Source organism: Sciurus carolinensis, chromosome 2, assembly GCF_902686445.1.
Source record: "Sciurus carolinensis chromosome 2, mSciCar1.2, whole genome shotgun sequence".
Classification (NCBI taxonomy): Eukaryota; Metazoa; Chordata; class Mammalia; order Rodentia; family Sciuridae; genus Sciurus; species Sciurus carolinensis.
The window spans coordinates 99,417,555-99,432,139 of NC_062214.1; the positions used below are offsets into that span (position 1 = coordinate 99,417,555).

The following is a 14,585-nucleotide window of genomic DNA, read 5'->3' on the forward strand; positions in this document are numbered from 1 at the left end:
GGCTAAAATATCTGACTTTATACAAATAATCACTTCAGGTGCCCTACTAATGGCACCACACCTTCCTTCAGAATTGACATTTGTCCAATTTTTTTTTTCCAAATCTGAATTCATAGTTTAGCTTTTGTAAACCAAACTTTCCTCCCTCTCAAACAAAACAAAATACAAGGAAAAGCACTTGCTCATCAGAATGTTTTCCAGAAAGTAGTTTAGTTTGCTTTATTTATATTCTAGTTCTTTTTATTTTTTGTGAAGTTCTGAACATGTCTTGCTACTCTTGACTCATTTTTTCTTCCCCTAACTTTGCTAAATAATTCCTCCTATTGCCTTTGTAGCTGAAGGCAACAATATTTCTGTTAGCCACACATTAATGTACAAGCAGACCAGAGGCAAGCCTGAAATGGCTGAGCCATAGCCCCATTGCTAATTGTCAGGGCCAGTGAACCCCCACATTTCTGAACAACTTCTTCCTCTCCAATTCCACATATAATGCTTTAAGGTTGCTGATTAACATTCAGGCCAAGAAGGTAGGGTCATGCAGACCAGCTAATAGTACTGAGCAGAGGCAGCAACTACCCTGATCTCTTACTGCTGGAGGTTCCTGAGGTGTGAGGTTGGCTCCATAACAATAAAGCCACTTGGCTAAGGGAGTTATTAACGCACTTCTGATCATTAAGAGAAGGATAATATGGGTTTTTTATTTATTGTGCTTTATTCTTGTATGTGAGGAAAAAACTGCTTTCAGTGTTGCTTCTGTTTAGTCTTTCTGATTAAAAAAGACATTGGTAATCAGTAAATGTTTATTCATCATGTATCTTTTGAAAACGTGATAAGTAATGAGTAGTGTTCAAATAGAAAGTCCCTGTCATAGAAGCAACCTTTATAATCTCATTGGAAAACTGAACACATAGTTTAAATTGGTAAGTCGGCATGTAGCAAACTAATATTTAAAGTAAATTCTATATTAAATTAATGAACTTCTTCAAAGATATATTTGCTTTCTATCTGTTTTAACATTTGAAAATGAGATGATTCTTGCACAGGACCAAAATCAAATTTGTCTATGATGAACTTCTCTTACTTTAGAACCATACCATATACAGACTAAGTTGATTTTTTTTAATATGGAAAAAATGTAGATATGTCAGTAGTTTCCAAACTCCTACCCATGGGAGAGTTGCAGTCATATCTCTAAGCCTTAAAAACAAGAATCCTGACTTCATTTGATATAGGGTTAGGGGTTCAGGCATTCTGAAGTACAACCGCATCAATATGTATGGCATGAGCACAACTCATATTTCTTTCATATGTAAAATTTTTTCCTTCCTCCTTTCCTTTCTCCATCCTTTCAATAGCCAGTTGCCAACCTCTACACGCTGGAATTGCAGACAGGTATGAGATATGATTCCAGCCCGTAAGGAGCACAGAAGAAAGTGATGGAAACCAGACCAGTAAATCAAAACCCACAGCACGATGTTCCAAGTGGCAGCCAACTGAAGGATGCATAGAGTACTGGGGAGCATTCGGCATGATATCACTATTAGAGGAAGGGATCACAAAAGAGTTTCCAGAGGAGGCTATGCTTAGATCAGGTCTGGAAGCTAAATGGATTTAGCCAGTCAGAGGAACAGTACTGAAGGCAGGAGTATTATAAATGAAATCTAACAGGTTTAGATAATAGCTACTCAGGCCACTTACCTTTCACCGTATGTGACGCTGAGCTCATCCAGAACCCCATTGAGTTTAACTTGTAGTTCTTTTAGAATAGTACTAGCTTCAGGATCCAGCTGCAGAGAGATCATGAACAATGTTACTTTGGAGTTTTGGAGAATTATGCCTTTATTTCTATTAGAAGCATTTTCTTCTTCTATCCAAATAACACATATTTTTTCATTTTATTCACCTTTGAAATCAATTTAAAAAGTTTAGGAAATTATAAAGAAATGGGGGGTGGTTCTTGCATATGGAAAATATTTTGAATTGCATGGCATGCTCACAAATAAGGCTAGATAGCAAAGGTTTTGTTGGTTACAGCAATGGGATTCAAGACATGACAGAAACATCCTTGAGAGAATGATATTTTCACAGTTGAACATGTGTTGCTTCAAAATATATTTCAATTTTCAATATCACTGTAAAGCCATAGATCCATTAAAAATATGAATTCAGTTAAAAAGTAACTTTTGAGAACAAGTTGAGTATACCTAATCCAAAATACCTGAGACCAGAAACGTTTCAGATTTCAGAGTTTGTCATATTTTAGAAGATTTGCTTAGATTTTATTGTGTTAGCATTTGTTATCCAAAACTTTGAAACTTGGAATGCTCCAAAATCTAAAACTTTTTGAGCAATGTCATGACACTCAGAAAATTTTGAGTTTGGAACATTTTGGATTAGAGATGCTAAACTCGTGTCATCTTGTTACTTCTTGGAAGGTATATTTTGCCAACTTTATAATTTTAAAGTAATGGCAAAAACAAATTATCCAAGTACTTCTGTTTCTCTGGAGATAATAGGTCTGACTTCTCTTCCATGGTGTCATTTGTAAGTTGGAGTTCAAGATTCAAATTTTAACATTTTATTTTTCTTTAGGACCTCAATTATTTAAATTTGAAGATAAGCTCATGAGCAAATTTTGGGGTAAAAGAAAAATAATCAAATCAAATAATTTAATTTTGATACTCATTCACACAGTGCAAACTTTAGAAAATAATTTTCTTTTTATCTTAGTTGCTCTTAAAATAATGTTAGTAAATATTACCAAATAACTTACTATAAGTAAACACAGATAATAGACACACCAATCCATTAATTTGAAGTTATTTTTTCAATTACAGTGTAAGATTAACATATACTTGACCAAGCATTTAGAAATTTCTATTTTTGTTTGTAAACAAAATGAAACTTTATAATAGATTTAATGTATCAAGCAGAGAGAAATTCATGTAAGAGACAACCTGGAATATTCTCTGAAATTAAAATGCAAGTCAATCTTCCTTCCTTTATCCTTCAGAAATTTAGTATCCTACCATTAATATCTATAGTTCTTGCACAAGCTGATCTACTACTGAAAAGAAGAGGAAGGGATAAAGACTACTTTTGAGAGTAAAAAAATTCAACCATGGCTTACTGTAAATGAGACAATCTAAGAAGCGTATCAAATAAATATAGGATCCAATGTCAGTTTAATCTCCCGGGACCTAGTCCAGGACAAAGAAGTTTCCCTGAGTTTACACTTGACCTAAATTCTGTAATCCTCCAAGAGCACTTTATAATGCTAAGAATTGGTTAGGAGGAAGTATTATTCACATTCTCATCAGCTGGGTAGCTCTAGGCTCTAGGAACATGACTAAAAACATTGAAATGAAAATCAAAAATTGCATTTGTCATCTGAGACTTTTCTGATTGTATCACACCAATCCTTGATGTCAGTTTCAACTCAAATCCAGGTAATTTTTAAGATTGCTCAGTTTCTGTCCCTTTATCAGAGCCAGTGTGATTCTTTAGTCTTTATCTTGTATCTGTTTCTAGTATCAGATGTGCTCACTACCCTTGCAGAACAGACACATGGGCTAATAGCACACAGACTTTCCTGAGAATGGGAAAATATAACACCTGGAGTCTCGTATATTCCAAGAATTCTGTTGAGCTATAACCAACTGCAGGACAGTGATGCAGAAAGACAAATAGACAGTGTGAGAAGCCCATTCTTATTTAGTGGAATTAGAGGAGGTTGAGCCATGTGATGCAGAGGCCTGGCTTCTAGGAACTGCTGGGAGGCAAATGGCGCTGCGTGGGAATGGTTCCCTGTCTCCTTATGGAATTATTCCTTAAGTGAATGGCTCCCCTAACTCCACCCTATCCTGTCCATCACGGAAGAAGCTCCTCCCGGTCCTTGCCCCCTTTACCTGTGTGTCTATGAATAAAAGAGAGTTGGGCTACTCGGGGTTGAACGTTGTAAAGAGGACACAACTGGGATGACCAGACCCGTCACACCCCCTCTCTAATAAAAAGAGCATTGGCTGTCGAGTGTTTATTGAGTAGATAAGGTTTTTGGGTAATAGAAAAACCGCCAACATCCTCCGCCGGCAGTCAACACTTTCCTCCTCCACGTGGGATGTGGCAGAGAGGACCCTGACAAGAGAGTATATGCTTACTTTTAAAAGACCTAAGACTAATAGCATTTAAATTCAATTAGCCTAGTAAATCATGGCGTCCTAAACTTTAATGAAGAAAACATTTGTGGATTGCCTGTTCCAATCCTAGGGACCATTATAAGATGGATGTTTATTATTGTATTTTCTTACTACTCTAATTCCAACTTTAACTTGATTTCAATTGTATAAAACGGTAGGAAAAATGGAATTAAAGAAAAGGTGTTCTACAGGTTCCTTGAATCCCTGCAGGTATAGGTAGCAGCTTCCTACCTATACCTCCAAAGAATGGCTCTGAAAACAGCATTTTCTACAAGACACAGGGTGGGGTTGCTTCTTATTTAAAATGTGTATTTGGTTTTCATATTACTTTGATATACCCACTGAGGTGATTTGTTTACCTGTTAGTATAATAACTTTTAAGTTATACAAACAAGGTTATGTAGGCTACTTGGATGAAATTGTTATTTTCCCATAAAATTATTTAAGCTACACTAGGTATTTGGTGACTAGCTTTCTTATCAAATAACTGGTTATTACTTCAAAATCTGAAATTGTCAGAAGAGAGTAATTTGAAGATTGGATGACAGTTTTAATGCTTTGTTTTAATGTGTTTCTAAGTAGGTTCAAACGGAATGCTTTGGTCATATAACCAGGTCAAAGGAAAACAAATCAAAAGGGAAAATTTTTAGTTTCAGTTTCTGATCCAAATAATACCACTAAAATAGGCACAGCAATTCTGAGGTCAATATGTATGACTCTTGGAAATTACACGTCTTTGCAACAATGAGAAAAATGGCATATATATCACATTTATATAATTATAAGATAATCTTGTTAGGTAGCAAAATTATCAATACTTGAATCTTTCTATATTTCTTTATGTGCCCAAATTGAGGAAATATTCCTTACTCCTACAAACCTTCTACAGTTTTAAGAAATAATATACTGGGATTTAAGATTTCATTGTCTAAATTACCAATGGCATATTTTCAAAATTATTAGCTACTTTGGAAGGGTAAAAAACTACATAATATTTTCCAGCAATATTTAAAACTTAGTCAAGTTATAGAAGTGTTAATAATAGAAATAAACTTGGGTTATTGTACTATTACTTAAGGTTATTATTAAAAATAAAAAGAACAGAAAAAATCTTCAATCATTTGAAAATCATTATTAGTACATTTACTCTAAGTTATAAATGGAATTAGCATGTGTACCTCAACAACTTAATTGACTGACTAAATAAATAAATTTCCATGTAAAGAGGAATATATGCAATGACAGTTTAAAGATACTGAGTAAAATTCTAAATTTATAATTTAAGCCTTCATTCACACTCTATGAAAGGTTTGGAAATTCCAAAATCTAGACTGGTTCTCATGAGCAAAATAAACCATAGTCACATACAGTGAGTCATTGAGCTTTTACACCACTGAGATATTTTATATCACTGCACTTTGGAATAGAAATAAATTGTCTGAGAAAGAGAGCAGTAGGCACAGTATCTCTTAGGTTCTTTTTCCTTAAGCCTCACTTTTTCTTTAAAATGCAAATTACTTATCACTTTCTTTTGCAAATCTTCCCTCAAATGTCCCTCCCAGTCAGGAGAAGCTTTAGCTTTGCATTAACTGTACTTTTTTCTATGTGCCTATAATGCTCTTATAACTGTTTTATTATAAATCTCTCTTTTACAGAACTTGACCTTACTCTTCTAGTGTGGATGTCTATCCCAAAGTCCTGTAGGCCTAGGAATTTACCAAATGTTCGAGGAAGGAGTTGAGGACAGACAGGAGCAGTCCTAGTCTCCAAAAGCTGCTTCTCCTGGGACTGATAACCTGACATCAACTATTAACAGGATCCTTTTGCCTTTGAAATTACTTATTCCCTGGCAACACTGTGCTCTGGACTTACCAAGTTAGTGTTGATTTCAAGTATTTGTCTTATTTCCAGACCATGTTAGATTATGCCCTGATATTTATTTGGTTGAGAAAACATGGTTACCAAACCAACTCTGTGTCTGTGTGTGTGTGTGTGTGTGTGTGTGTGTGTGTGTGTTCTCCTTCCCAGCACAGATTGTTTCCCTATGGATATATATAAAGACAATATACATTCGTCATCTTCTTTAAATAGTAATTACTAAATTGACCATTAAACTCTTGCTAGAATTATTGGCAGTGGGCTGCAAAGTGGCATTGAGACTCTTTAAATACCATGATACAAATTCTTATGAAACAGAATCTGCATGGAAGAAGTTAAAAATCTTTAGTGTGAGTTTTATTTTTTCTCCACCGTTTTTACTACCATCTCATTTCCTTTCTTTCCTCTAGGTTTCTAGGCTGCTGCCTTGCCTTGTGTTCAGCTCATCAGTATTAGGAGGCTATTATCTGCTCATCTAAAAAAGTGCAGATCAGGAAATAAGGTTACTTCCTTGTCCTCATTTCCCCAGAAAATGGGCCTAAAGTTTATACATTAGTCTGGTGGGTCCACCCTTTTCAATATTTTGAACTTAAATTCTTTAATTTTTTGCATTGAAGACTAATTCTTTTGCACTAAATTCCTCAAAATTTTTGTATATTTTAATATTTTTAAATTAAATACTTTAATAAATGCAAATTTCATCACTATTTCTATGAAAAAGAAAGTCTTATTTCTAAGAAAAATGTTCAACTTGAACTCATGGTTCCTTCTGGGTTTCATTCTATCCATTATCCCTTTCTCTTCATCCTCAATCCCTCTTTGTTACTTTTATTGATGACTCATCATATAAATAAGTTGCAAAACCATTTATGTTAAAATATAAATACTGAACAATTAATGAAAGAATACCCAACTTATTTGGAACTTCCCACTCATTGACATGTAGCTAATAACTTGACCTTCAAACTGCTTAAGACATTAAGCGAAAAATTTGTTGACTCCGCATCCTTCTCTCTTAAATATTCATTAATCCTCTGCAATATGGCTTCTGCTGTGGATATACCACTGATACAGTCACATATAGGTCACTAATGATCTCTTAATTGTCGAATGCAGTGACCTTATTTATCCTACTCAGCCTTATCTCACACTGTGCTTTACTCAATTTCTCAAGCTCTTATTTTCTTGCTTCTCTACCTAAGATTTGTGTCTTTCGTTGACTTAAGTCCTCTGTGTTCCCCTGACATATTACTTTTCCTTTCCAGTCTTCTTTTCATCCTGATTCTCTCTTTGAGCAATCACATTCATGACTATGGCATCAAATACCTGCACGTTAATGATGCCCAGATTTATTATCCATAGCCTTAATAGAATGCCTGAGCATTAAGTCTATGTTCGAGTACCTATTAGACTTTTGCACTTCAATGGTGCACACAAATCTCAGTCACATCAGTATGTATCAAAAACACAACTTAATACCTGGCCATCCTTTATTATTTCTCCTCTTGTTTTTGCTGATTTAGTTAGTGACATATGATGGTTATAGCCTCCTTCTACTTCTGTCTTCTTCCTCCCATATATACTTGGATACCAAGTATGATTGAAAATATCTCTTAAATGTTTTCTCCATTTTTCCTATCCTTTTCACTTCCGTATTCCTTTTTCTGGTCTAGTGTATTACTATCATCTCTGAGTAAGTTGTGCTCTTGTTTCCTGTTTTCCCCTTCCGTCCCTCTAAATGTTGTTGTTCCCAGAGTTATTTAATAAATCTAAATCTGATCTTAGCACTCGCTGATCCCTCAAGCTAGCTTTCAATCAGGGAAGTGTTGCAAGACATTTCTCACAATCTTCTCTGGGTTCTTACTGTTTATTTTGAAGAGATCAATTTTCTCCAAACTTTCCATTTACTAGAATCTGTTCACCTTATAAGGCCCAGTTAAACCTAAAGTATATATTTGAGAAACAGTGAAAAATTCCTTTCTGAGCCTAGCATTAGGTAAAGTCCCTGAATGCCCTAAATCACTTTATAGAACTATGGTACTCACTTGAATAATGCAGTGTGTTGTCAGAAATAAAACACATGGTCCTCTCTATTGCAGACAAATGTGCCCCAGCTCTAATGATGCTACTGTTTTTTTTTTTTTTTTTTCTTTTTAAAAAATTCCCTTTGGAGAGATTCTCTTCAGGAACTTATATGACCATTTTTCAGAAATAGACTATGGCATATTTCCTATCCCATTTAGATGTGCAAGAATGTTAAGCTAGAAGTATCAGTTACAGTGTATAAATTGATGTTCCTAACTCGGTTTCAAAAAGTGGAAGAACATCAGTAACTGCCTCCCATCCTATTTAAAGAGTATGCAGTGAATTCAACTGTCATTGTGTTTCAAATCAATTAAATGCCTTTAAGATATGTTAGTTTCTTTAGCCTACAGGATTGAAGGGAAAAATAGAATGCCTCTTCTTTTGAAATTCATTCAGTGTAGTTTTGAGTTAGTGAAGATGTAGCAAAGTCTGGATTTTCATATTTCTGTTTCTCTGTACAGTTTTACTTTAAATTACATCTTCAAGTCTCATGAGTCACATGTCATTTTTTTCTCTTAATTTAAATATTTTCTTCCCTTCTCGCCTATATCGTATACCATCCCTTAACTTTATGAATTGCTAACAAGGTTCTTGTCCTTCTAACTACAGAAATTTAGAACATAGTGCACCTTATTTCTTTTTGAAGTGAGGAAAACCAGCACCTACATAATGTGTCATGGTTTGGGAGCAAAATGGAGATTGAAGTGTACCACTTTTTGAAGCAACTCTCTTCTGAAGATATCCATTAAAAAGAGATAATTGTTAATAGACTAGATGAATCAGGAAGTGAAAAGGCCAGGACAAATGGAAAAAATGCTTCAGAGATAATATAAATCATTTTTGATACCCAAATAAATATGAAGGAAGAAGACCAAAATCAAAGATGACTTTCACATTTCTGCCTTAAGCAACTATATTCTAAACCAAATTGGAGAAAACAAGAGGAGAAATAACTTGATTGTAAAGGAATCTGGAGCTTATTAGCTGCATATTTGGGCTGCCCAACTGTCCAACTGTACAAAGTAGGAATATGTTGGGAATAGAGGAAATAAGACAATCTATGGTCAGAACATTATCCTCTCAATACTGCCTTCTTGTCCCATCCCACTCTCTTTCCCTTTTGGCTTTTCACATGACTGCATTCATAGTGAATCACTGTTCACCACTGTGAATACATGTTCAATGAACTGAAATCAGTACCTGTTGAACATCAAGTTATGGGAACACCTCAATGAGACATTTGAAAGAGATGCCTGAAGAAGCCAAGCCAGGTGTGGCACTGTATGCCTATAACCCTAGAAGCTAGGAGTCCGAGACAGGAGGAGTCCAAGTTCAAGGCTAGTTTCAGCAATTTGGTGAGGCCCTAAGCAATTTAGTTAGAGACCCTGTCTCAAGAAAAACAAAAATGACTGGGGATACAATGGTAAAGTCTCCTGGGTTAATCCCCACTACAAAACAACAACTACAATAAAAAACAAGACCAGAGAGATGCCTGAGGACTCTGAGGACTTCTCAAGCAAGAGTTGAGGGAGGATGACCTGGGTTTAAGAAGTTAGGATTAGAGTAGCAGGAAGAAGGAAAGGGGGCAGACTGGTTAAGGGCTACAATGTTACTTTTAAGAGGCATAAGTTCTAGTTCTATAGCTCAGCCAGTGTATATAACAGTAATGCATTGTGTATCTCAAAATAGCTAGAAGAGAGACTTTTGACTGCATTAAAGGGCTGGGGTTGTGGCTCAGTTGCCTGGCATGTGTGAGGCCCTGGGTTTGATACTCAGCACCACATATAAATAAATGAATAAAATAAAAGATGCATTGACAACTAAAAAAATTTAGAAAACAGAAATGATAAAAGTGACAACTATGCTAATTATCCTGATTTGATCATTACAGTGCATACATGAATTGAAACATCACATAGTAACCCATAAATATGTGCATTATGTGTCAATCAAAAAAATGAAAATAATAAAGGCCAAAAAGCAAGAAAAGTGGAAAAGGAGGTTTTCTAGTGACTACATTGAAATATGGTTTGTTATGGTAGGTATAAGCAATTAAAAGTGATCACAACAAAATAATGACATTGTCTTATTATAGAGGATGGCAGTTATTGTGAAACTATTCTTTCCCTCCTGGCTGTGCATGTATCTGTTCTTAAGTTTTCTCAAGGTTCAGAGAGAGGTTATTCTAAAAGGATACTTGGCAGTATGTGAGTGACCCTCTGATCTCTGTAATGCTCTAGGGAACAAGGTTAACAAGCAGCACCTGCTGGGACCTCTTTTTCATTTTGACATGGATTGCTAGTCCAGAAACCTCTCAACCACCTTGGTAGCTTCTTTCCTTAATTTCACAAGCTAAGCTGTAACCAGAATTTATGTGGAATACTGCTGGATTCTTAATAATATTTATTAAATCGCCTCAATACAGATTGCCCTTCTAGTCCTTCTATTCTTTTAATTTTCTATTAAATCCAATTTGTTAACTCTAATTGCAGAGATGGTTAGGGAGAGAAAAAACCAAGCAATTACTACATGCTGAAAATAAATGGCTAGCACTTCAAACATTCAATTCTCCTTGTTATCTAGTACTATAGAATGAAAAAATAAATAGTTGCTTTTACTGAATTAAAAATATAGTCAGATGAAATCTTACCTTTGAGCTTTATTTACACAAGGAGAATCCAGAGATTGAGTGTATTTGGATTATTGCAGATTAAGGTGTAACAATTACAACTTTCATTTAAAGAATATTTTCAAATTTAAAAAGATTGTTATTTTTCTCTCATGAATCTTATCTCTTTAATCATTTGGAGTCTCCTAACACAGTTCAAGGTTTTCTTTTTTTTTTTTTTTTTGGGGGGGGGGTCGAGTAGTGCATCTTACTAATTATTGTATCTCTAGTGCCTAGTAAAATTTACAGCATGTAATAGGTGCTCAGCAAATAAATATTTGTTGAATGACAAATGAAGGTCTAAATTCTGTTTTCATATTCCACCTGTTCTGGCCTCTATAAAGCATTTAGCCTGAAGGGGAAGAAATGTTTGAAATGGTTCAGATAGACACGAGACATCAGGATTCTGGATATCTCTTTCATTAAAAGCTGAAAGGTATCTCTGCTCTAATTGTTTACAAGATCTTACTCCTTGTAATTCCTTGAGGCCAAAAACATCTTTTTAATGGTATTTCCTACTCCCATTCCTATCCTAAAAATACAATACAAGTAGATAACAATTGGTACTTAAACATTGCCATTTACAAAGTTTTTAAATTGCTTTAAGAAACAATTTTAGAACTGAAAGTAAAATAATGCAATTAGTTGATATTGTCTTTTTTTAATTTAACTATGTCTAACATAGACTGTATGATTTATTTTAAAATTTATTTTATAGTTGCTAAAAAAGATAAAACAGCCAATCAATCCTCATTAATTTGTTTAATACTAAATTTATCTCTGTGTACCTTGGGGGGAGAAGTTGAGTTAGATCAGAAACCTGAACATTAAGTTTAAATCTATATAACCACTTTTTAAAGATTATACACAAAATGTAAGCATAAAGTCCAGAACATTTTTGAAAAGTGCTGGACTTTTCTATATGACTGCATACTGGTCACCTGTATTTTGGAGTTTCCTATTCTTTAATATAAATATTTGTCCATGATATCATTTGCTGTCCCAATGACCATTCAAACACATCAAATTAAGATTCAATATATTGTACAAATTAGATTACAGATGAAGGAAATATTAATAAGTCCAACCAGAAAGTAGGCTGGTAAGAGTAGAGGACCAATAAGAAAAAGGGGTATTCTGTGCTGTTTTCTAATTATCTTAAAACCATAGAACAGTGATTCTCAAAATGTAGTCTCTAGCCCAGTAGCACCAGTATCTCCTGGGAATTTATCATAAATAAAAAATCATGGGGTCCCACTCTTGACCTACTGAATTAATACCCTGAAGGTATTAGAACTGAAAGTAAAATAATGCAATTAGTTGATATTGTCTTTTTTTAATTTAACTATTAAATTATGTTGAGACTGTATGATTTATTTTAAAATTTATTTTATAGTTGCAATGTAGTTCTTATGCATGTTGAAATTCAGCAACTACTGGCATGGAGGATTATTTCCCTTAAAGCAGTGATCTTTAAACCCATTGTCACATAATGAGAGGGTAGTGCCAGGTAGAAAATGACAGAGATAAGTTTCTTTCCTCTCTGGTCTAATGACCAAGTCCATTTTACCAAGAGGTTCTGCAATGAATTTCAGTGAGCTACATGCACATATACTCTTTTGGGCAGTCAAATGCAATTTCTAATTGGCACTTTAAGTTCATCATTAAATTTAAATATGATAAACCTGGTACAGTAGTGCACACCTGTAATTCCAGCGGCTTGGGAGGCTGAGGCAGGAGGATGGCAAGTTCAAAGCTGGCCTCAGCAAAAACAGGGTACTAAACAGCTCAGTGAAACCCTGCCTCTAAGCAAAAATACAAAAAAATAGGGCTGGAGCTGTGGCTCAGTGTAAGCACTTTTGGGTTCAATACCTGGTAGCCCCCCCACCCCAAAAATGTACACATGTTAGGATAAGGGGGTTATGCCACAGATTTCTTGGCCCTATTCAGCTTGGATATATATAGAAGTCACTCTTAAATAAATGTTTACCAACATGAGATGAGTCAGAATGTTGAATCATTTTTGAGACATATCAATAAAGATAGCACTACTATTGTGCTGACTTTGTCTTCTTTGTGGTCAGAAGAATGAGAGAACTGAACAAACCAATCCTATATCTCCCTAAACATCTTAATTATGGCTAACTTCCAGAGTTTGAGGGCGTGTCAAGCGTTATCAGTTCAATGGAAAACTACAGAGTCTTCTGTTTGAAATGACTATACCAACACAATAAGGCAAAGAAGTAATTCACCTTTTACTTACATGTAGTCAGAACTCTTCTAAATTACCATTTTACAGAGTTTTATAACCAATATTTATTACTTCCTGAAGAGAAATTAAATTTTTAATTATTTCATTTTCTTTGTCACGTATTGTACAAATTAGATTGTAGATGAAGGAAACATTAATAAGTCCTTCTCATGGGCTGTAACCACATGTTTCTGTAACCAAATAAATACAGACCAAGTATTTCCAATGGATATATGCTGAATTATATTCATGAAATAATTAAGCTGTTAAAATAATAAAAGCAAAAAAAGTTTTATTTTTGAGCTATTTAAGCTGTTACAGGATAATAAAATAAACATTCACCAGTGAATGACAATTACCATGTGGCATCCTGATAATGATATTTTCTGTTGTTGTGTGATGAAGTGATAGGTAATTATGGGGATAGGGGTGTAAATGATTAACATCTAAATGAAGTCAGTTCATAACTTGGGATGGCTATTTTATTTTAATATAGTGATTCCTAAACTATATGAACATAAAAACAAAACCACCTGATGTGCTTTATGACTTCATTCTTAAAGGTTACTTTTTCTGCGTGGTTTGCAAAATTTATACAGTGTTCCCTAGAGAAATCACAGTTGTGATGGTAAAACATACTCTTAATTTGTACACAGAGAAAGTCACTTTCTAGGAGAAGAACTTTAGTGGCTTGCTTTTCGTTTTTGATTTTCTTCTTAAACAGGGTACTGGAAAAGAACTCTGTTGACATAGCCTTTGGGACATCGTGTGTGTACTCGTTAATGAAGCAGCTCAAGTGATTACTTTTGAAGCCATCATGAACAACATAATCCCAAGACAGTCTTAGTGTTCAACAATGTTTCCATCCTAGACTCCACACAGAGTGGAGTTTTCCACTACAAAATCATTTAAAATAATCCTGTTTCTAGAGAGAAAAGAGGTTAATCCTGAAAAGAAAGAGCACCTGCCCTCACGCAGTGATCAGGTTAAAGCAGCAGAGAGCTGCAGCATCATGCAACCATGCCTGCAAGCGGCAGCACTTTGCAGAATACAAGAGGCAAGCAACAGTGTTGTTAGAAGCCAATTAAGAAACACATGGCATTAAAAATATTTGGAGCGAATGCACTAACATACATTTGCTCATTAGATTTTTGTAGCAAGAATTGCATATCACAGCACAGATGGTATGGGACAAAATAATAAACTCCTAAAAGAAGAATAAGGTCTGGTGTGGAAAGTTTGCCTTAGGGTTTGTAATCAGTTTCATTGTGAGGAAAAATCTGGGAATTAGCATTAGTCCACATTTTTAACCTTTAAAGGTCATTGAACATCTGTATCAAGTGCCATTTATACTTCTCATATTGAAGAGTGAATCCTGTCATTCCTAAAAAAATTTTTCATCTTTTTAAAATCCTCACATTAAAAAATTCATTTAGATGCTAGTATATTCAGGTAAGGGTATTGTAATGAATCTGCCTGTTACTTTGAGATTCATTGCCCAGGGGGA

The 14,585-nt window shown here is 34.7% G+C and overlaps 1 protein-coding gene across 1 annotated transcript in view; it reads right to left on the reverse strand.

Annotated features, from left to right (window-relative positions):
* Window positions 1-14,585, reverse strand: part of Unc13c (unc-13 homolog C) — a 613,741-nt gene that overhangs the window by 100,589 nt on the left and 498,567 nt on the right. The window contains 1 exon segment of the mRNA XM_047537684.1: window positions 1,699-1,787. Coding sequence (XP_047393640.1) covers window positions 1,699-1,787 — 89 coding nt within the window.